We start from the raw sequence: 23,862 nt of genomic DNA on the forward strand, positions 1-23,862 counted from the left end.
TTCAATACTAAGTTTTGTAGATTACTAAGACAAATGTTCAATACTAAGTTTTGTAGATTAAAAGCCCTCATAGTTAAATACTTCTAAGTTTTTTTTTCGGAGCTTATTTTATTATTTTGATTTGTATTCAAGAGCTGGTGATTGCAAAGAGGCACAAAACTTTGAGTTTTATTAAAATATTTTTCTTTATATATATGTGTGTGCGTGTGTGTGTATGAACTCTTCCTGATGACCCAGCAATGGTGAAACTTCAAGTTGAAGAAAAAAGTTAGATAGGTGTTTTTTTACTAATTTATTATTGCTCTGTTCTTTAAGAACATTGAGCACTCTATTTGTAAAATACACTAACATAATTTACATATATATATATATATATATATATATATATATATATATATATATATATATATATATATATATATATATATATATATATATAAATATATATATATATATAAATATATATATATATATATATATATATATATATATATATATATATATATATATATATATATATATAACAACAACAACAACAACAACAACAAAAAGCAATATATTCACCAGAAATATAGATGTTTTACATAAGAATGTTATACGTTATAAAAAATATTTGTACAGTCTACATTCTGGATGGTTCACTCTCATGTAGCTAGGCTAAATCGAGGAGAGCGACCATGAACAAAACAAAACAAAACAAAAGAAAAAAAAGAAGCAAATAAAGTAAATACACTCACAGAAGGTTGCAATTAGTCTACATTCATATTTGTATCTTATATATTTTATATGGTGATTTATCTATTATCACCAGTGATACTACTGTTGTTTCTATTTATTTTGATGTAGCAAGTAGTATTTTAATTTGGTTTTGAGAGCATATTTTTTAATATTGCTAAAAGGGATTGATTTTAATTTATTTTGAATTTGATTCCAGTCCATTAATGCAGAGTATTTAAAGGAATGTTTGCCGTAGGATTTTGTATTATATTTTTGCACACTCAGTGCACCTCTGCAAGAATTTCTCGTAAGTTGACAGCTAATTGTACTGCATAGAGTAAACCATTTATTAAATATAGGAGGTAGCTTTTTGTTTAGGAATGTTTGCCGTAGGATTTTGTATTATATTTTTTCACACTCAGTGCACCTCTGCAAGAATTTCTTGTAAGTTGACAGCTAATTGTACTGTGTAGAGTAAACCATTTATTAAATATAGGAGGTAGCTTTTTGTTTAGGTAGCTGTGAATAAATAAACAATTTTCAATTTTGATAATATCATGCAGTTTTAAAATTTGTAGTGTGTTAAAAGTTGGGAATGCATGTGCATTGTTTGGTAGAAATTCAATAACCCTGACTGCTTTTTTCTGCATGATAAATAGGCAATTTACAGTACTTATGTTTTGACTCCATGATAAAAGGCAATATGTGAAATGAGAGTGAAACAAAGCATAGTAAATAGATTTTAAAATTTTTTGTTGTATAAAATGTCTTAGCTTTGACAGGATGGCAAGGGATCTATTCAACTTATTAGATAAATCGTTATAATGGTAAGTCCAGGCTAAGTTTTCGTCTAGCTTAATACTCAAGTAGTTTACAAATTTTTTGCACCAAAGTTTTTTCCCATTTAACTTAATTTTGAGCTGCTGATCTAATTTTTTGTGACAACTTTTAAATAATATTAAATCAGTTTTTTTGGAGTTGAGGGAAATTTTGTTGGCATTTAGCCAGAGGCATAGTTTTTTAAGATCATAGTTAACATATTTGTTGATTTTTTTATGGACTTATTAAAATAGAGAAGGTTTGTGTCATCTGCAAAGTGTTGGACTCTACAAAATTTTAAAGCTTTAGACATGTCATTTATATAAATAAGAAACAATAAAGGGCCAAGGACAGATCCCTGAGGAGCACCTACTTTGATATCGTTTAGGTCTGAGCTCATCCCACTAATGGATACTAATTGAGTTCTATTAGTAAGGAAAGATTTAAACCAAGAGTTTGAGACTCCTCTAATACCATAGTGCGATAGCTTATAAAGTAAAATGTCAATATCTACAGTGTCAAAAGCCTTTTGAAGGTCGATAAAAATGCCACATCCAAACATTCCTTCATCCAGAGAATCTTTAACTTTTTCTGTTAGATTTAATAAAGCAAGTGATGTAGAGTAGTTTGTTCGAAAACCAAATTGTAATTCACAAAACAATTTATTTTCATTGAAGAATTTGTATAAGCGGTTAAACATTAGCCTTTCAAGAATTTTATCAATGTTGGAGAGAAGTGAAATTGGCCTATAGTTTGATATTAATAGTTTTGAATCAGTTTTAAAAATAGGTACAACTTCGGCAGTATTTAAGTTTTCTGGGAAAATACCACTTGAGAACAAGATATTAAAAATGTTAGAAAGAATTCTGGAGAGTTCTGTTTTTAATAGTTTTAGAATTTTAACAGGCAGACCATTTGGTCCAGCTTTATTTGCGTCAAAAGAGTTGATAATTTTTAAAATTTCATGTTCGTCAGTAGGTTTTATAAAGAATGATTTTTAAAAAGGATTTGATAAGTAATATGTGAAATGATTCATGGATGAAGGAATTGTTGCCTGGACATCCTTACCAATGTTAGTAAAGTAGTTGTTGAAAGCATTACAAATATCAAAGGGGTTTGTTATTGTTTTATTGTTATGTATGATTACATTAGGAGTTGTTTGAGAGTTACTTTTAATATTAATAATGTTTTTAATGCCTATTAATATATATATATATATATATATATATATATATATATATATATATATATATATATATATATATATATATATATATATATATATATATATATACCATACCCCTAAATACATAAATAAAAATACATACAAAAAATAAATGTAATGAAGTTACACTAAATTTGAAAAGTTTTTGAATAAAAATTTTTTTTAGAGGTTGCCCAAAAAAAAGTTTTTCAAAAATAAGTCACCTGATACTTAAATTAAGCGAAATTATTTTTTTTATTTTAAAATCTGTTAAAAAATTATTTTTTCTATAACATAGTGTTGTTTTCCTATCTTTTACACATGTAAAATTCATTTTGTGTTATAAATTATAAAATATAAAGTTCGTTTTATTAAATTCATAGTTTGTTTGTGTGTGCATGTGTGATTAAATGTTTTACACATCAAGTTTATAATGTCATGAAATTCAAATCTTTTTTCAATGATTATTTGTTTGAGTTGAAATAGTTCTTATTGTCATTTGTAATTTTTGTGTTTATTTTTCATAATTATTTTGAATAGTAATTTTTACTTTTCACAGCATGATATTCAAGATATTATAGAAGAAGGACAAGTATTAAATGATTCAAAGGGTGATCAAGCAAGCCATGCTTGTCTTTTAGCTTACAATCTGGCTCAGTTTTATGTTATAGTATCTCAGTTTATGAGGTAAAACATTACTATTATAAATATTTAATTAAATTAATTTGTTATATAAAGAGGCATTATTAATTATTTATAAAATTAATTCACAAAATTAATTGTATAAAAGGCAAAAACAACATCTGCCCCCCCCCCCCCCATGGGCAGACGTTGTTGTTCGTGGAAAAAAATGAAACACAACTTATCAAGCTAAAACGCGTCAATTATTGAACAAAATTAACCATAAAATAAGGAAGCTAATGTAGTAATATTTGGTGTAATAGAATCTGATGCAACAACCGATTTGGAAAAACAAGCTAATGATTTTAATGTTATGGAAGAGATATTTAACACGATCGGAAAACCATGTTTAGCGGTCTTTGTGAGAAGATTTTAAAAAAATTGTTAGTCAAAAACCTGCTCCAGTTTTAGTACATTTTAAGGGCAAAACACGAAGAAATACTATACTTGCAGCAGCAAAGAAGTTACGCTCACATGAAAATTTGAAAGATATATTCATTAACCCAGATAAAACATATGTCAAAAGAGCCTTTGATTATGCTTTAAGTCAGGAAAAAAAAAGGAAAAATAACTCTCTGCAAAATACGAATACCTTTGTTTATGTGATTCGAGGCAACAGATTGTCAAGATTAACAAACAATAGAAAAACCTAAAAATATTATATACAAACGCAACCTCATTAAATAAAAATTTAATGAACTGTGCTAATATTTTCAGTATTAGCACAGTTAAATAAAATAGATTTTATAATGGTGACAAAAACATGGTTTACTGCTGAATCAGTGTCAAACCTGGATGTTTTTAATATTTTTAGAAAGGACAGAATTAACAGATGAGGTGGTGGAGTTTGTATCTATATACGAAAAGATCTTATAACTTTTGAAATTAACTCTATTGAACTATGTTATCCAGATACAAATATGGTATATACTCAAATAAGAATTTGAAAAAATATTAGTTGGTTGTGTCTATAGACCTCCTAACTCAGCAAACATTTCAGACCTGTAAAAGCACTATTATCGTGTTTACGATAATAGTGCTTTTACAGGTTTTTTGTTGACTGGGACCTTTAATTATCCGAGTATAAAATGGGTTGATGATATCTTCACTGGTGCATGTTCAGATCTAAATAGTTCAGAATTTCATTTCACAGAAACTATAAGTGACTGCTTTTCGTCACAAAATGTATTTTTTACAACATTTCAAAAGATGGATAGATTCAACTAATATTCTTGATTTTATATTTACAGAAAATTCAAATCGTGTTTCTGAACTTACATCAAATCCTCCTTTAGGTAAGATTGTTCGTGCACATATGATATTGACTTGGAACTACTTGATAAGCGCTAATAATATCAGTAAAAAATTTATTTGAAATTATATATATAAAAAAGGTGATTATGTTAAAATAATAAAATATTTTAATTCAATTAATTGGAAAGCAGTATTTGGGGATAGAAATATCAATCAGTGTTATGACAAATTTTTAGAATTATATACAGTGGCCTGTAACAAGTTTATCCCACTTTCTAAAAAATACGGACAACCACAACAAGGTTAGATTACATCTGATATAAAGAAACTAATTACTGAAAAAAACAAATATGGTCTAAGTTTATTGCATCAGGCAGAAATAATCTCGAATTATAAGCAAAATATAAACTTATTAAAACTTGACATTTTATTGAATTAGCTTTGAAACAATTTGAACATGACTTAGCTAAAAGTTCTAAACCAGATCCTTAGAGATTTTAGGCATACGTGAACAGCAAACAAAAGTATAAAGAAGGAATTCGCACTTTAGGGTTTTCAGATGAAACTGTGAGTGATAACCTTTTAGGTATTACAAATTTGTTAAACACATATTTTCGATCTGTATTTACTAAAGACGATAACAAAGCCTTACAGAGTTTTGATCCTGTTATTCATGTTCACTGTGAAAGTGATATAAATAAAATAATCAGTTTAAAAGAAATTCTTGTACAATTAAAATCATTGGATAAATACAAATCCTGTGGGAATGATGGAGTCCATCTGTATGTACTGAGTATCTGTTCTTTAAGTCTGAGTATTCCTATTGAACATATTTTTAAGCTATCACTTAAATTGGGAATGGTACCAAAAGCATGGAAAGACTCAAACATAGATCCATTTTTTGAAAATCGCGATAAGCTTGATCCTTCCAACTATAGACATATTTCCCTTTTGTCAGTTATATGCAAAATTTTAGAAAGGATATTTAAAAAAATAATCATTCGGCATCATATAGATAATAATTTGATTAATAAGAATCAGCATGGTTTTTTACCAGGTAAATCTTGCTTTACAATTTACTTGAAAGCCAAGATATTGTAACTCTAGCAGTGGGTCAAGATTATCCTATTGATATCCTCTTTACTGACTTTTCTAAAGCATTTGACAGAGTTTACCATAGAAAACTTATATTAAAAATTGAAATGTACAGTATAAAGGGATTCATTCTTAAATGGGTTGAGTCTTTTTTTATCAAATAGAAGGCGAAGAGTTGTTCTTGAAGACATTACTTCTACGTAGCTTGGTGTTTTAAGTAGTGTACCGCAAGGCTCTGTTCTGGGACCTATTTTGTTTTTAATTTGTATCAATGATCTTCCGGATAAACTAAAAATTAAATGCAAGCTCTATGCTGATAATTGAAAAGTTTTCCACATAATCCCTGATAACAGTAGTAATGATCTACAGGATGACATAAATTCTATTTTTAATTGATGCAATGACTGGAGTATGCAACTAAATATAGAAAAATGTAAAATAATACATTTCAATAAAAGTAATAAATTAAATAAAAATATCAATAAATATTACATTTCTGATTATCAATTGAGTACTGTGGATTGAATCTGAAATATGGTCATCATATATCTTTGTGTCTTTCTAAAGCAAATAGAATTTTAGGTCTTATCCGACACACATTTTCATTTTTAAATACTGATATACTTAAATTGTTATATGTTTTGCTAGTGCGCCCTCATCTAAAGTATGTGTCTTCTATTTGGAATCCATTTTTAAAAAAAGACATTAATCTTATTGAAGAAGTACAACATAGAGCAACAGGATATTCAGAGCTTCTTTATGGGGAAAGATTAAATAAACTTAATTTAACAATCTTAATTAACTTTTTTAAATGTCTTCATAGTTCTTATCAGCTAAATACAGTATCTTTCCTAAGGAACTTTTGTCGACCAACTGGACCAGCTGGAAGTGTTCGTGACTACACAATTATAGATATACTTCTGAGATCTGTCAACACTCGAGTAGAAGGAATTTTTTTCCAATCATGTTTTTCCAATTTAGAACAATTTGCTGTTTGATGTCGAACTTAATAAGTTAATGTTAAACTATAAAAAAAGTCTTTCAAATTATAGTTTTTAAACTTGCTGCTAAAGTGGATTACCACTCAGTGAGCATTTGGTCACTGCAGCAATTAAATAAATAAATTTTAAGTAAATAATAATTAAATTTACAACTTTTATTAATTTATAACTGCAAATGATAATTTATATTTAAAGAGGTATTTTTAGTTCAAGTTTAAAATTCTTTTTTGAGCAGTTTTGTCCTAAAAATTTATTACCACAAAACAATTGGTTACTAAATCACACAAAATGAAATGTTTTAAATAAAATTCAGTGTGTATTGATTAACATAAAAAAATGGTGTAATATTATGTTTTTAATTCTGATGATGATGATTCATCTAATTCTAATTTATATGGTCTTCTTGAAAAGAGTTTTGCGAAGGTAGCATGTGACATCAAAGAAACTTTTTTCGTAAACACATTGGAGTAAAGCTACTCCCCCCCCCCCCTTATTTGTTTTGTCAATTCTTTGAACAGAAGCTGATGTTTTATCTTTAAAAATTTTTCAATTTACAAATATTATTGAAAGACAACGATGTTGATGAAAGATGATAATGATCTTTATTGAAAGACTATTACATGTTTAAACATATGTTTTATTTAATAATATAGTGTTTTTATTTAGAGCATTATATTGTTGTGATGTTGGTACATTTATGCGCGCTTCTGCTCAATATCCTGAGTTAGCTGTCCACGAAAAAATGCTTGATAACTATATTGAGTTGCTGAGTAAAGATTTGGTAACTTTTCTTTTTTTAAATTTAACTATTTATTTATTAAATCTTTTTCTGATGTCTAATTTGTTGATATAAGGAATACTTTCTTAAGGAGATATTTTATGCTATTGCATTATGTTAAATTATGCTAGTTTATGTTATTTTAGTTAGATGATACTGTTTCTATAGAAGTGTTTGAGAAAACCATTAATCAATATATGGTATACTTTTTTTAATTTTTTTAATAGTTTATACATTTATTGACAAAAACATTCTGTTAGCATGGTATGATACTGTCACCTTGATATTGTTTTCATGATTTATTTAGCTTTGTATTTTTGCCATAGTAAAAATATGGTATCTGTTGTTTAGAATATCTATAAACTACATTTGGGAAATGCACTCCGTGATTGTACAGAATTTTTAGCTGATTCATTAGTTCGATTTAATGTTGGCTCTGAATGTGTATCAATTGATATACAGCGTTTAAAAGGGATATCTAAGGTAAATTTTGGTTTTTATTGCTTGTTTTTATAACATTATTTTTCTAACGCTTTTTTTTTCAATAGCACTGTAAAGAAGGTGTTTTTATTATATTGCTTTTTCTAATGCTTATTATTTCAATAGCACTGTAAAGAGGGTGTTTTTTATTATATTGTTTTTCCTAACACTTACTTTTTCAATAGCACTGTAAAGAAGGAAGCTCTTTTGTAAATCTCATTCATTTCATTGAACTCAAAAATATGGAGTTAAAACAGTTTTGTAGAAAGGTATTTTTTAAAGAGCATTTTTTACTTTGAATGTGTTTTTATTATATTTTGTTCAATTTATATATATATATATATATATATATATATATATATATATATATATATATATATATATATATATATATATATATATATATATATATATATATATATATATATATATATATATATACAGGAATGCTTTTAGAATATATAAGTATATAAATACACACTTTTAATATTGATTAAATTATTGTGTACTCACTTTTAAAATTGGTTATATTATTTTTTAATTTATATATTTTAATTTTTAGATCAGGCGTAGAATGGTGCAGGATTCAAGTACAACATTATCATATCCAGATCAAGTAAGAGTTCTAGAATTTTCAATATCATTTATGATATTAGATAAGAAATGAAATATAATGAATGTAGAAATGGTATATAAGACTATGAATATAATAAAATTTATTATAAATCATATATTATATTACATATAATATATTCATATATTATCAAAAACATTATCAAAATACGTTTTATTTGATGGTAAAAATCTTTATTGAATCATTTATGATTGGTGATCATTTGGCTTTTAGGGTTTTAAGTTGTTTTGGTAAGAAAATTACAAAAAGTTATTACTCAAGAACCACTAAATTTTTTTTATATAAGATTATTAGTTTTTTTACAAAATGCTGTGTGAAGTACAAATCAGGACTAAAAAATATTTAGAGAAAAATTTAGTTGTATAAATGTTGTTGTTGTTGTTTTTCTTCTCTTTTTTTTTCTTTTGTATTTTACATGTCAGGCATGTTACTACCAGATGCTATCAACTACTACTAGGGTCGTTATGTATTTCAAACTCTGTACCTCTCCTGACCTGAACTATAAATAGCGAATAAGTAAATTGGAATGAATAAGTGAATTGGGGTGAATAATTAAGGCTAACATGAAATAAAAATCAAAAAAATTGATAAATTTTATATATATACATGTTAGTTGATATATGTTACATAAAGTGTTATATAATTTTGGTAAAACAAGTATGTTGTTAAAAGAAGTAATGAATGAGTGATAAATATCATTTAAAATGAACCTGAAAGGTGATGATTTATCATCATCAGATGATCACATTATTTATTACTTATCAGATGATCATAAAAATTATAGAATAAACTTTGTTGTTGCAAAAAATTGCTTCTACCTTCTAAAGGCTTTAAGAACAAGTGCACAAACAATATTTCATCAAGCTTACTATTAACTTGAAACTCTTTAGACAATGCAGGTTTTGTCACATTATTACACAGTGTAACAAAGAAACCTAATGTAACTTAGCTCAGCTTTTATACTTATATAGTTAAATTATGTCAATATTTTAAATAACCACTTTGCATTTAAATATGGTTTCAAACCAAGTTGATCAAACTAAAACCCAACTAAAAAATGTTTGAACAATATAATAATAAGAAAAATTAGAAATGAAATTTGGTATTTAAAAAGTATTTATATTTCTTTATGTTCTATTTCTTACAATCATATACATAACATAATAATCTTTTTGTTTGCATTTTTTTTATTTAAAATTTTTCTTCTGGATCATAAATCATTAATTAATTTCTTTTTTATAGACAAAACTTTAAAATCAAACTAATATTGATAACGGTTTTGTAAAAGTTATATATTTTATTAGGTAACAATAAGATAATTGTAAACATAACTTATGTTTATGTCATAAGTACAATGAAATTTAAATAATAATGAAAAAACTTTTGTTAAATAACTTTGAAACTAAAAAAATAATTTATTCATAATATGTTATAATATATATTATATATGTTAATATGTTATACAATATACTATATAATAATAATTATATTATATTATATAATAAATAATATGTTATATAACATATTATTCATAAATTTGTTTTATTCAAAGAAAGTCTAATTAGGGGAAGTTTGTGTACCTAGGGCCACCCCACTTTATTTGAAATCTATAAAGTTTTAAGTTATGCTTCTCAGTCAGGGGATTAGTTTTAAAAAAAAAATCTTTTATTTCTATTTTGATACTCAAAGAGCGCTGCCACAGCAAGTTATAATTAGAAAACGCTTTTTGATAATTTAGAGTAAAGTTTTGCTGCTTTTATCTTATATCGTTTTACAATCCTAGAGGAATTGCTTTTCTATAGGTTCTAGTAGATAATATTGTTTGTTACTTAAGTACTAAATGCGATGTTCAATAAGTTTACTCTCAATGTTGATTTGTTAATAGATAACGTTTTGCATGAGGCTATCAACTCTTGTACCTAGAGCTATATAGTTTGCTTGTACCTAGGGCCATAAGTTTGTTTCTCTGATAAAGAATTTGTTTGATCACGAGGTAGATTGCTAAATTCTGATTAACGAAGAGCATTTTTTCCCGGCTGTTTTGGGAACACCATTTAACGGGTACAGTTTGTTAATTTTGCTCAGAATTATTAGTTTCAATCAAATTGTGTACTTAATGTTTGTATAATTATCTAGCTTTTTTTAGATACTTTACAGTGATGTATATCAATGTGATATATTTTAATTATGAGAGTTGTAATGTTTATTACACACCTTTTGTCATCTTCAAATGTTTTTGCTTTTGATATATTTATATTAAATCTCTGATTTTTATTATATTTTAGTAGTAGTTGTAGTAGTAGTAGCTGTTGTTGTTTTTGTTATTGTTGTAGTAGTTGTAGTAGTAGTAGTGAAGAAGTTTTTTTTTTTTTATTATTATTTTAATATTGCATATTTACTTTTTAAATTCACAGGCATTCAGGTATTTTGATCAAAGTAAATTTTGTTTATTTTGATAATAACTTGGTATTTATTAAATTTATCTTTACACATTTTAAAAATGTGTAATTTGTTTGTATTTCACTTTTAAAATATTTGAGATTTTTTAAAATATTTTTTTAGATGCCCAGGAATAATAATGGAAAAAAGCGTTTAAAACCTAATGTAGATAGTGTAACACTTGCTGCAGAAGCAGTAATGAAGGATGGATTTCCGGTTAGTATCAGCAGAATAACACTCCAAAGACAGAAACTTTTGTCAGAAGAATAGTTCTAAAAATACTGAACCAAAATATCAATATTTAACCAATGTGCTGTTTGGAATGTATTCTGTAAAGATGAAGAAAAAACCTTAGTTGAGTACCTTGTCATTGCAAGCAATATGCATTATGGACTGTCAAAGTCACAGCTTAAAAAGCTTGCTCTTGAGTATGCAAAAGCTAATGTTAAAAAATATCCAGCCTCCTGGGATAAAAATAGTAAAGCCGGTGAGCAATGGTATTCTGATTTTATGAAAAGAAATAATAAGTTTCTTTCACTAAGGAAGCCACAAGTTTAGCAAGAGCCACCAGTTTTAACAAAGCAAATGTTTCATTTTTTTTTTTCAAAATATCTTGAAGTCTTCTCAAAATATATGCCTGAATGCATCTTTAAATGTGGATGAAACAGGTATTACAAATGTGCACCCACCTGTTAAGGTTGTAGCCCCAAAAGGTAAAAAACAGATTGGGAGCTTAACTTCTGGTGAACAAGGAACTAATATAACTATTATCAGCTGTGTGAATGCAATCGGAAATTCCATACCCCCTATGATAATTTTTCCAAGAGTGAACTTCAAAAATCATATGCTGAAAGGAACACCTCCAGGAACTAAGGGAACAGCACATATAAGTGGATGATTAAATGCTGAAAATTTTTAGAGTTTTTGAAATATTTTATTTACCATATCAAATGTTCTGTAGATCAGCCAGTTTTATTACTATTAGATAACCATGAAAGTCATGCCAGTATTGAAGCGATTACTTTTGCTAAAGAAAATGGTATAATAATGCTTACTTTTCCTCCACATACAAGCCATAAGCTTCAGCCATTAGACAGAGGTGTTTCTGGACCTTTAAAGAAATACTACAGCACAGCTTGTTGTGATTGGATGCTGTCAAATCCAGGAAAGCCAATCACCATATATGACATTGCAGTATACATTGGCAAATGTGATCCTTTGGCTTTTACTCCTTTAAACATTCTAGCAGGTTTTCGTGTGTCTGGTGTATGGCCAGTTAATCAAAACATTTACTGATGATGAATATTTGAATTCAAGTGTAATCAACAGACAAGATCCAGCATTAAATTGTCCAAATAGTTCTATTTCTGACAAAAAAAATGAGTTAGTCAATAATTAATCAATAAATTCACAAAACAATGGAAATAGACTTTTCTCTATCAAAATCTGTTTCATGTATAACGCCAGAACAGGTCTGTCCTTTTCTAAAACCAAAACCTCGTTTTTCTAAAAGAGGAGGTAGAAAACTAGGTAAATGTCGAATTCTCACTGACACTCCAGAAAGAAATGCTATTGCACTTCAACGTGCAACAAAAGTTATGAAAAAAAGAAAACTTGTTTAAAAATCTTTGATTTGAATGGAACCAGCAACATTAAACATTTTTAAATGTTGAAAATTTTAAGATTCTATATAACACTTTTTTGAAAACAATGCTAGATTAAACAAATTTTTTAATAAAAATTTAAGTGACTATCTTTGTAGTCTATTGATTATGGAGTTAAACCTAATTTATAGAGAGTGGCCCTAGGTACACTAGCTGGTGGTCCTAGGTACAATTGAAAAAAAGCTTATTGTACCTAGGGGCACTAATTTTTAAACCCTTCTACATGATGGACTTTTATATTTTAAGTCATTATACCTATATTAATACAAATTAATTAGTATAAAGATGTGATCATATCAGTTTCACTATTTTTAGACAAGCCCAGAGCCTTGATTTGAGTCATTGAAAAAATCCGGCCCTAGGTACACAAATTTCCCCTACAGTATTGTCTTAAATATTATTGCTTACAGACTTCACTCATGTTTACAGACTTCACTAATGGTTGATTAATGTTTGAAACATTTAATTTATGATTAACTGTTTTAAAACAACCATCTGCACTTTCGTAACATAAGAAAAAAAACATTGATTTGAAACATTTAAAATAAAACAATGAAAAAAAATGAATGTAAAATGAGTGTAAAAGTAAATTTAAATAAAAAAAAAATTAAATAAAAGTTTAAACTTAAAGCACCTTTTTTTTCTTTTCTTCAACTCAGTTTGGGGTGTTATCAAGTTAAACATTAATTTCTAATTAGTTATTTTACAACAACTAATTACAAATTGAGCTTTCAACATAAATGCTGCATAAACAATATCAAATGACAAATAAAATATCCTTAAAGATTTTGACATAAAGTTAAATCGCCATTTTGCATGTAAAGTACGTACAAGATAACCCTTCTTACCATGGCCTGGTTATAATACCATATCAGCTAAAAGTTTACAGTGTTTCTAAAAACTTTTTTAAAACTTGGCATAAGTTTGCTATTTTTCCAGAAGGATACAACATTGTAATTCATCTATATTTATTATTATTTATTATGAATATAAAATATTTCTAAAATATTTCTTTTTATTTATTATATATTATTATTTATTATTTTATCTTATTGTTTATTATTTATCATTATATAATATTATTTGTTATGTATCATCTTGGTTATTCTTAAGGGTTTTTTTTGTATCTGAACAATTAAACAGTTACTTAAGGCAAAATGTGAATTCACATTTTGGTATTGTTTTTTTAAAAAAAAAAGGTTTGTTAAAGTTTAAAAATGATATTGTCATTCATTCATTTCATCACTAAAATTACATTACTACTATCATTGATTTACTATCAAAATTATTTTTTGTGTCACAAATTTATTATGTTACAAATTGTGATACAACAAATGGTGCCACAAGTTTGTTGTGTTACAAATTGTTACATAACAAATGGTGTCACAAATTTGTTGTGTTACGTAATAAATTTGTGTCACATTTTTACATAATTCTATATGGTATGATTTTTTATTTGTCATTTTTAGTTTTGTCATATTTTATTTTTGTTAGTTTTATTAGTTGTTGTTTTTATTGTTTGAGTTGTACAAAAGGTTGGGGAATATTTTTTTTATTATTGATTGAGTTGTAAGGTTAGGGAATATTTTATTTATTATTGATTAGAATAAGTTACTCTTACACGTTTTGCAGCTTTGACTATAGATTGTTTTGGGACCCTGTTTTTTTATATATGTCCTAAGATTATCACAAAAGCTTCTTTTTTTAGTGATTTTAACCCATAGGTTAAAATAAAATCAAAGTTTAAATTAAACTAGAAATAACTTTTGTTAATCATGACTGCTAAAATTTAAATGTTACTGCACGTTTGAAGATGCTAAAGACAATGCATCAGGGTAACAACATCAGTTTTTGCAATGTCTAATAACATCTGCAAATACACTGAGGTATAACATCTGCACAAAAATATCTGAAATTTTACACAAATGTTATTAAATATCAATGAAAAGTGTGTTATTGAATAGTAAATAACCTTAGTCTTTAGAAACCTAGTAAACATGTTAAAAACAACCTATATAAGAGATAATAAAACAGCTTTCTCTTCTAAAAGCTGTTCTCTCTTTCTTTTTTTTCCTCTTTCTTTTTTCTCTGATTTCTGAGCTTCTCTGAGTTCTTCACTCTTATCTCCTCAGAGCTGCTTGAATTTTATTTTGTATTTCTATAATTTTGTATTTCTATAATTTTGTATTTCTATAATTTTGTATTTCTATAATTATAATAGTAATAAGCAATAATATAATTGGTTTCAAAGTTTATAAATAATAATTATAAATTAAAATGATTTTTTAAATTATTTTATAAAGTAACTGGTAAATGACTTTTCTAAAGTTTGTATAAAGTTAGTATAAAATGTAAAAAGATTTTTATTTTCAGGTTGTCGAAGAATTACTAACAGCACAAGAAGAGCAGGGAATATTGGTTAAATACATGCAAGATTTAGCTTCTGTTCTGTCTTTAAAAGCGTCTCAACTTTTTGGTAAAAAATTTTATCAAAACTTACTTTTAATATTTAATTTTTTTTTATATGCATTTGAAATTATTTATTGTATTTAAAAATTTATTAACAGAAAATGAGTTTTTATTGCCTGAACGTTTGATGGAAGCAGCAGAAGATTGTGTTACACTTTTTTTTAAATCTGACGATGATCCAATGGATGTGTTAAGGTATTTATTGTAAGATTTTCAGAAAATATTAGTGAAGCTGAAATTTAGAAAATATTACAGAAATTGAAACTAATTTTTGTTTTTTAGTAAGAGTTTCCACAAAATCTTATCATGTTTATCAGGGATTGCTTTAAAATTACCAGAAGGAGATTATGATACCGAACCTGAAAAGAAGGTGATTGCATTTTTTTAATACTCTTGGTTTGGAATTTGTCACTCTTCTCTGTTTGGTAATTAAGAAGATGAACTTATATATTTCTGTGAAACATCTTTAGCACCTCAAATATTTTAAATACTGAATATGTGTTTTTAACAATTAATTAAGTTACCATGCAAATTAATGTATTAATTTGCGTTGTAAGTTTTTAGAAGCATAACTTGAAAAACAGTGTTTATATATATATATATATATATATATATATATATATATATATATATATATATATATATATATATATATATACTTATACACATTATTTAACATAGCGAACACCTCCTTACCTTGAGAGAGCAGCTATATTTAAAGATGAGTTATCTTCATCCATGAAATTAGAAAACATTATTGAACAGAAGGATCAAGAAATATTACATATTAAAAGGAACTTAAAAATTAAGGTTTTTTTATTTGTATTTTTTTATAAAAGTTTGTCTTAAATTTTTAATTTATTTTTTGCAAATTTTCAATTATTGTTTATTTTCTCAAAGAGTGATGACTTAAGTGAAGCAAACATAAGAATAAGTTTACTTGAAAAAAGAGCTGACAATGCTGCAAAAGAAGTAATAGTTTTATATATATGTTAATTTGAAAATAAAATGAACACAAATTTGTATGAAAAGATTTTTTTTTAATTTTCAGGCTGATATCAAAGTAGAACAGATGGCTAAAAAGCTAGAGGCAACTGAAATTGCTTGTCGCGAGAAAACAAAGTAAGTTTTAAAATAAAAGTTTTTAAGTCAATTAAACCAATAGCAACTTTGTAGATTCACAAAATTTCATTATTAAATACCATGGAAATATATTATTTAATTGACTATTAATTATTGAATTGATTATTAAATACCATGGAAATATATTATTTAATACAAATAATATTACAAAGATTCATCAGAAATCTTCTGATGAATCTTTGTTGATGAAACACAGTGTTAAATGGAAAAAGTTTTGGTTAAGTGATTTTCTACTACTAATATAATTGCTCTGTTCTTTTAAGAACATTGAGCACTCTATTGTGTAGAATACTTTTTAAAGTTGTTTAAATATATATATATATATATATATATATATATATATATATATATATATATATATATATATATATATGTATGTATGTGTATATATATATATGTATGTATGTGTATATATATATGTATATATATATATGTATGTATGTATATATATATATATATATATATATATACATATATATGTATGTATGTATATATATATATATATATATATATATATATATATATATATATATATATATATATATATATATATATATATATATATATATATATATATATATATATACATATATATATATATATATATATATATACACACACACACATACATATTTATATGCACAGTAGAATCCTGTTAACTTCTGGATAAGTCAGAAAGTCAGGCGGATTTTCAACTCTCCTTGAACTTTCTCTACCAACTTACTTCTTGAGTCAAAAATTTTCTAAATCATACTGTTTTTTAAGGGTCTCTTGTCAAAAACTTTGTTTAGCTAGGACTTTTATTTTGAATTGCATATAAGTGCATATAATAACTATAATAAACATAATAATATATATAAACTTCCGATACTTTAATAGAAGTTCTCAACTTTGAACACTCAAAAATAAAGTTGCTTTGCATCAAATATAATTTAACATATATTTTTCCACTGATATCCATGATTTGGTTAAGCCATGATTTGGTTAAGCTTTGAATTTTATTTATTAAAAGTATCAAAGGTTGCTAAAAAGAAGAATTTGCTTTAACCGCTTCAACAGGATTTTCCTGGATTGATGCCATCTGTTGACTTGATGCGCTGAATTATATCATATTTGTCTTGTGCAAAAGATTATGTATATGATATGTCTTTTATTCTTCTGAATGATATATTTCTTTGGTAAAAGATTACTTCATCTGTCCAACAACATCTGTGGAATAGTCCAAGATTAGGGCTGTAAATCCTGGCTCGTGTTCGTGAACGGCTCGGTGATCGGCTCGACAAGAGCTCGTTCATGTTCAGCTCGAATGGTAAACGAGCCGGGCTTGAACAAAAAATTAGGCTCGTTTATTAAACAAGCCGAGCTTGAACATCATAGGCTCGTTCATATAGGCTCGATTAAAGCTCGAATATATATATATATATATATATATATATATACATTTATTTATATTATAATAATATATATGTAATAAATAAAATTGTGATATTATATATATTAGTATATAATAAAAATATAGTGTTAGTGTAACCATATGAGATGCGTTATTTGCAGACGAACCTTTAACGAACAATTTTTTTTTACTAAACGAGCTTTAAACTAACAGGTTACAATAATTATTTCGAGTTTTAAACCAGTCGAGCTCGAGCAACATGTAAAACGAGCCAAGCCCAAACAATACTAATCCTTAACGAGCCGAGCTCGAACAAAGAATCTCATGTTCGAAACGAGCTCAAGCCGAGCCTGAACACTCTTAATATGTAAATGAGCCGAGCCCTAGCAAGCTTGGCTCGTTCAGCTCAATTTACAGGCCTATCCAAGATCATCTGTTCACTTTTGTTGAACATCATCTGTATTTTTTTTTACTCCAACAACATCTGCCCTATATCATCTGAAATTCTATGACCCATAACAACATTTTTAAGCAGATGTAACTACATCTGGGAATTTTTCTCGAAAAACATCTGGAAGATTTCCTCAAGATGTAATTACATATGAAAAAAATCTTAAATGTAACTACATTTTTGTTAAAATAGTACATCATTAGTTAATATTTTAATATTTTTTTCCAGATGTAGTTACATCTGAAAAAATTATATATGTAACTACATCTGGTTAAAATAATGCACTATTATTTAACAATTTTTTCTTGATGTAATTACATCTAAAAAAAATCCCATAGTTATTCTTAATGTAATTGAAAAGATAAAACTACATCTGTAAAATTTTCAGATGTAATTGCACAGATGTTGTTAAACTTAGATAGTTAAAAAGATGTAACTACATCCGTAATATTCATATACTTTTCATTGATATTTAATTACGTTTGTGTAAAATTTCAGATGTTTTTGTGCAGATGTTATACCTCAGTGTATTTACAGATGTTGTTGGACAGATGTTATTAGACATTGCAAAAACTGATGTTGTTACCCTGATGCATTATCTTTAGCATCTTCAAACGTGCAGCAATCATTCGTTCAGCCTTGTCGTTTTCCTTTAAAAGTTATAAGTGTTAAAACGTGTTGCAAGTGTTGCACCTCTAAGATAACAATGATTTAATTACACATGATTTTAATGTATATAGAGCTCATAAGAAATTTTCCTATTGGTTGATAAATATGTAATCACTATCGCAAAATGTAATTGGTTAGTGTGTTGTTAGCATATTTTGCATTTGTAAGTAATTATCTATAATAATCATGAGTAGTCAGGTTTTTTTCTTGTGGTCCTCGTGGATGGTCCTCGTGGTCCTGGTGATTTAAAAAATGTTTTTTCCACTGTGGTGGCCTTGGAAATAGAGCAGTTAAAAAAAGAAAAACTAATTTTTTTTGAAACAACAGACAGATCGATTAAGATTGAGATATATATCATTGTTACTTAATAAAGTTTGTTTTAATAAAGTTTCTAACTGTTAACTAAAGTTCAGCATGTGATAAGATGGTAAAAACTATGAAGCATTATATTCAAATTTAATAAAATTATTAATGACATTATTACAATATTGTTTAAACATTTGTTTTGAAATTTCTTTAGACAAAGTGAAAAGACAATGGATGCATTACAAAGTGACATTGATGCTCTAGAAAATGAAAGAAGTGAAATGAGGAAAAAGTTAGAAATGTTAAGTAAAAAAACGAGTATTGACATGTCTCGAACATCCAGCTTGCAAATGCTGTGTCAGTTTTTTATTTATATTTTAAATATAATTTAAATATAATATTTAAAAGTCTTAGTATTTTAGTCTAAGTTGTTGTTACTTCTATTTATTTATTTATCAACTTATGTAAATATCTACTCCTGTATATTTATCAACTTATGTAAATATCTATGTAGTCTGGTATTTAACAGTAAATTACAGTAAATTTAATAAGCCTTTCCTAAATTTTATCTTTAAAATCTTAATTAATAAAACAATAAAAAGTACATCTATAAGTTTATTGTTAAACCTATAAATTATTCGCTACGATTTATGTAAATATGATTTGTATCCTTTGCTAACTAATTTAGATGTTACATTATAAGGTACATTACAATACAAAGTATTGCACAATTTTTTTTCTACTACGTACAAAACTTTGTTTTCTACAATAATCATGCTATACACTATATAATCTTTTAACATTACATTATACAAGCTCTCTGCATCACATATACAAGCTTTCCATATTACATACACAAGCTTTCTGTATTACATACACAAGCATTCTATGCCAGATATCTTAAATTATCTTTCTACTCTACATCACACTCTACATTACACAAGCTTACCCTGACATCATCCTTATCCATCACACAATCTTTTAACACTACATTAAACTACAACATATATATATATATATATATATATATATATATATATATATATATATATATATATATATATATATATATATATATAGATGATGATGATGACAATGATGATGGTGATGATGATGATGTCATTTGCATTTTTATTGTACTGATTACTTGCACACTAAATTTAATGTTTAACTTGTGTTTTGCAAAATATATTTATTTACAGTTGTAAACATATAAGTTACTTGACTGATATTTATATATATTAAGACTGATATTTATATATACTATTTAAGAAAATTAAATAATATTAATAAAAAATAAGTATGTTAAGTATAAAAAAATTTATTGAATATAATAATCACATGATTATAGTTAAATATAAATATATATAAATATATTTGTATTTTTAACTAGGTTTATAGTTATAGATTTTTTTTTTTCAGAATATTTCTAAATTTGTTTTGTTTTAAAAAATAGCACCTGCAAAAGCTGGATCAACAATTGCAACATTAGCAAAAGCAGGTGTAGCTGGGGCTTCACCTTCAGTACAAGTTGTTCTTAAAGATTCACCTGTCTTTCTTGCTCAAGTATGTGTATTTTTGATATTTGTTCAAATTTTTTATGAAATACTTGCATGTTATTGACATATAAATATTTTATAAATATTGCACTCAATGAGATCAAAGTACTTAATGATACATATAATGCAAAACATATGATTTCAAATACTTGAAAATTACTAATACCCCCCTCCCCCCCATCCCCCTCCCTTCATCCTACCTCCTCATTCATCCCTTTATCATATTTTGATACAATATTATTTTAACAAATATTTGTTAATTTGAATTTATAAAATACAACTAATAAATGAAAATTTTGTTGAAAATAAAAAAATGGGTTCAATAATATATAAATAATATTTAATAATATATAAATAATAAATGATCATTTTTCAAATGACCACTCATTGACTTCGGTTGAGTAACCAAGCTAAGATCCAGTCTAGGTAAACTATTGAGAGTTTAGGAACAAGAAGCAAAAACAAGAAGGGCAAGGAACTGTAACTTAATCTTGTCTAGAAATGTCAACATAAAAATGTAGTTGACATTTTACAGTTTATGTAGCACAGTTTGTAAAAACTTTTACAGTTTATGTAAAGTTTGCTTAGATAAAAGGTAGTACAGTACTTAGATAAAAGGTAGTCTTTTAAGTATTTTAAGATTAACTCTTGTGTTGATTTATCCACTTTGGTTTATCATTTTGTAATAAATACATGAAAGCTTTTTTTCTTTTTGGTTCCAAAATCTTACTCTTTTCTTTAATATTTTTTATTGTAATCTTATTTTATTCATCTTTTTTTTATTTTTTTATTTTTTACCCAAAACAAGAATTTTATTATAGACAGAATAGGTGTTGAAATAGTTTCAATAACGTTGAAAATCATTCTTCTTTATATTCTTGTTAAAATATTAAAATATTTTATATGAAGCTGTAAGAATAAAATTAGTATTGTGAATTTTTTTTTTCAGATGGAGGGGCAAAAGAAAGCTTTGGAATACCTACAAACAGAATATTGGTCGCTGAAGTGTGAAAAGATGAAAGTAGGTTATAACTTTCAGAGTTTTAAATTTAATCCAATTTTGTCTAAAAACTTTGATGTATAAATTCAAATTAATATGTATTCAATAGTTTTTTGTTCTATTAGAATGATTTGGCTTCTTTACCAAAACCTTATATCCCAAATATTGTGTGGAAAGATGGCAAATTTGTTAAGAATGCATCTGACAGTTCTAAAAAAACATCTCAAAGTGTTCTTAAAGAATGCAATGGATTGTACCAAGTACATTTTACAACAATTTTCTTATTATTTAAGATTTAATGCCAAATTTTCTTATATTTGAAATGTGAAAAAAATTTAATTCACAAGTTTGTTTCCAAATTTTTTTATAAATTAATATTTTTACTGGGTATTTTAATTAAATGATGCATAAAGACTCTTTTTATATGACAATATTTATGTGTTTGGTGAGAAGTTTACAACACCATCTTTGATTCTTTCGAAGCGAACGTACAAAATTTCTTTATAAAATAAAATAACTCTTTATAAAATATTTTTTAGAATCTTCGAAATTTGTCTGCATTTCCAAAGGTTGTTGATATAACAAAAGGTTTTACAAGTAAGTGCACATATAACAAGTAAGTGCTTAAATAACAAGTGCTTATGAAACAAGTAAGTGCTTATTGCAACAAGTGCCTACGTAGCTGTTGTTGCAATAAGCACTTTTTTATGTAGCACATTTACAATGTGTAATTGTTTTACGCTTTTTAAAATTTTTTTGATAGTATTAATGATTAGTTGATTTTTGTAATAAAAATTTTGTATTTTATTTTTAGAAGATGGATTATATCGACCATCTCCAGAAGAGCAACTGTTTCAACAGAAAGATTTACTTTTTAAATTTAGTAAACAAAAGGATGAGGTTATTTGTAGTTCTTGTTTTTAATAGTTATTTATTTTCTTTATTTTTATTATTGTTATTATTGTTGTTTGTTGTTGTTGTTGTTGTTGCTGTTGTTGTTGTTTTTGCTGTTGTTGTTATTGTTATTGTTTTTTTTATTGTTATTTATTATTATTATTTATTATAATTACATGTTGTTATTGTTAATTATCATTATTATTTATTATAATAATAACTATTGTTATTATTATTATTACTATCATATCATGTTTTAAATCTAATTCTATAGGATTCTAATGAATTTGCTATATAATTCTAACAAATTATCCTGTTTTTTATGACAGAGTAAACGCAGTACACCCCTCATCCTCCACCCAGCTCCACCTCTCACCCTTCACCTCTCCTAAATAAGACATTATTTAGATTTTTTTGTATTTTTTTGTAAAAAACGGTTTTAAAAACAAATATTAATTAATTTGACCTGGGTTGGCCGAGGGCAAATTAATTAACTTCTTATCCTTTTTTTCGACTATTTTTCTAAGACGCTTAGTTGCTTTCTAAGACATCTAATTGTTTTCATGTTTGTTTTTAGATAGAATAAATTCTTAAACAATTTATTTCAGCTTTCAAAGAAAGTTCAGGAAGTCATTACCGAAGAACTTGTGGGCGGAGTAGTTCATAGCTATCTGAGAGATTTTGTTTCACCCCAATACTCTAGGGTAAATTAAAAATCTTTTTCTTTTTTTTTTAATAGATTACAAAATTGAAAAATAATGGTTCGATTATTTTACTTTTGGAAATTGTTGTTTTGTAGCTCAACCAGGAAAAGATTTCTCCAGTTCATGTTGCGACCCTTCGATTTCCAGTTACTAATAATGAAGTAAAGGCTGGAGTTCATAACGTCACGGTTACAGCTCAAGAATTTATGCGCATTCATGAAGTACTTATCCACAGTTAATTATATAATTTTTGTGTTCATTATGTAATGAATTATAACCCTTCGGTTTCTTATTACTAATAACAAAGCGAAGGCTGGAGTTCATAACGTCACGGTGACAGCTCAAGAGTTTATGCGCATTTATAAAATACTTATCCATTGTTGATTATATAAATTTTGTATTCATTATGTAATGAATTATAAGGAAGCAAGTTTATTTGTGTATTTTACATATTTATTATTTTTATTGTTGTATCATTATTTCCATTTAGAATTTTTTTTTAACTTTT

General features: G+C 26.2%; 1 protein-coding gene across 1 annotated transcript in view; it reads left to right on the plus strand.

Moving 5' to 3' along the window:
* Positions 1 to 23,862, plus strand: part of LOC136072116 (dynactin subunit 1-like) — a 74,020-nt gene extending 50,158 nt beyond the window's left edge. The window contains exons 16-35 of the mRNA XM_065820502.1: positions 3,300 to 3,427; positions 7,438 to 7,552; positions 7,696 to 7,749; positions 7,901 to 8,032; positions 8,215 to 8,298; positions 8,592 to 8,645; positions 15,140 to 15,242; positions 15,334 to 15,430; positions 15,518 to 15,605; positions 15,917 to 16,045; positions 16,136 to 16,207; positions 16,287 to 16,357; positions 19,412 to 19,554; positions 20,654 to 20,763; positions 21,706 to 21,777; positions 21,882 to 22,016; positions 22,296 to 22,353; positions 22,571 to 22,656; positions 23,259 to 23,354; positions 23,450 to 23,862. Coding sequence (XP_065676574.1) covers positions 3,300 to 3,427; positions 7,438 to 7,552; positions 7,696 to 7,749; positions 7,901 to 8,032; positions 8,215 to 8,298; positions 8,592 to 8,645; positions 15,140 to 15,242; positions 15,334 to 15,430; positions 15,518 to 15,605; positions 15,917 to 16,045; positions 16,136 to 16,207; positions 16,287 to 16,357; positions 19,412 to 19,554; positions 20,654 to 20,763; positions 21,706 to 21,777; positions 21,882 to 22,016; positions 22,296 to 22,353; positions 22,571 to 22,656; positions 23,259 to 23,354; positions 23,450 to 23,593 — 1,971 coding nt within the window. The 3' untranslated portion in view covers positions 23,594 to 23,862. The remainder of the gene's footprint in view (positions 1 to 3,299; positions 3,428 to 7,437; positions 7,553 to 7,695; positions 7,750 to 7,900; positions 8,033 to 8,214; positions 8,299 to 8,591; positions 8,646 to 15,139; positions 15,243 to 15,333; positions 15,431 to 15,517; positions 15,606 to 15,916; positions 16,046 to 16,135; positions 16,208 to 16,286; positions 16,358 to 19,411; positions 19,555 to 20,653; positions 20,764 to 21,705; positions 21,778 to 21,881; positions 22,017 to 22,295; positions 22,354 to 22,570; positions 22,657 to 23,258; positions 23,355 to 23,449) is intronic.

The sequence above is a fragment of the Hydra vulgaris genome, chromosome 15 (genome assembly GCF_038396675.1).
Source record: "Hydra vulgaris chromosome 15, alternate assembly HydraT2T_AEP".
In the NCBI taxonomy this organism is placed as follows: Eukaryota; Metazoa; Cnidaria; class Hydrozoa; order Anthoathecata; family Hydridae; genus Hydra; species Hydra vulgaris.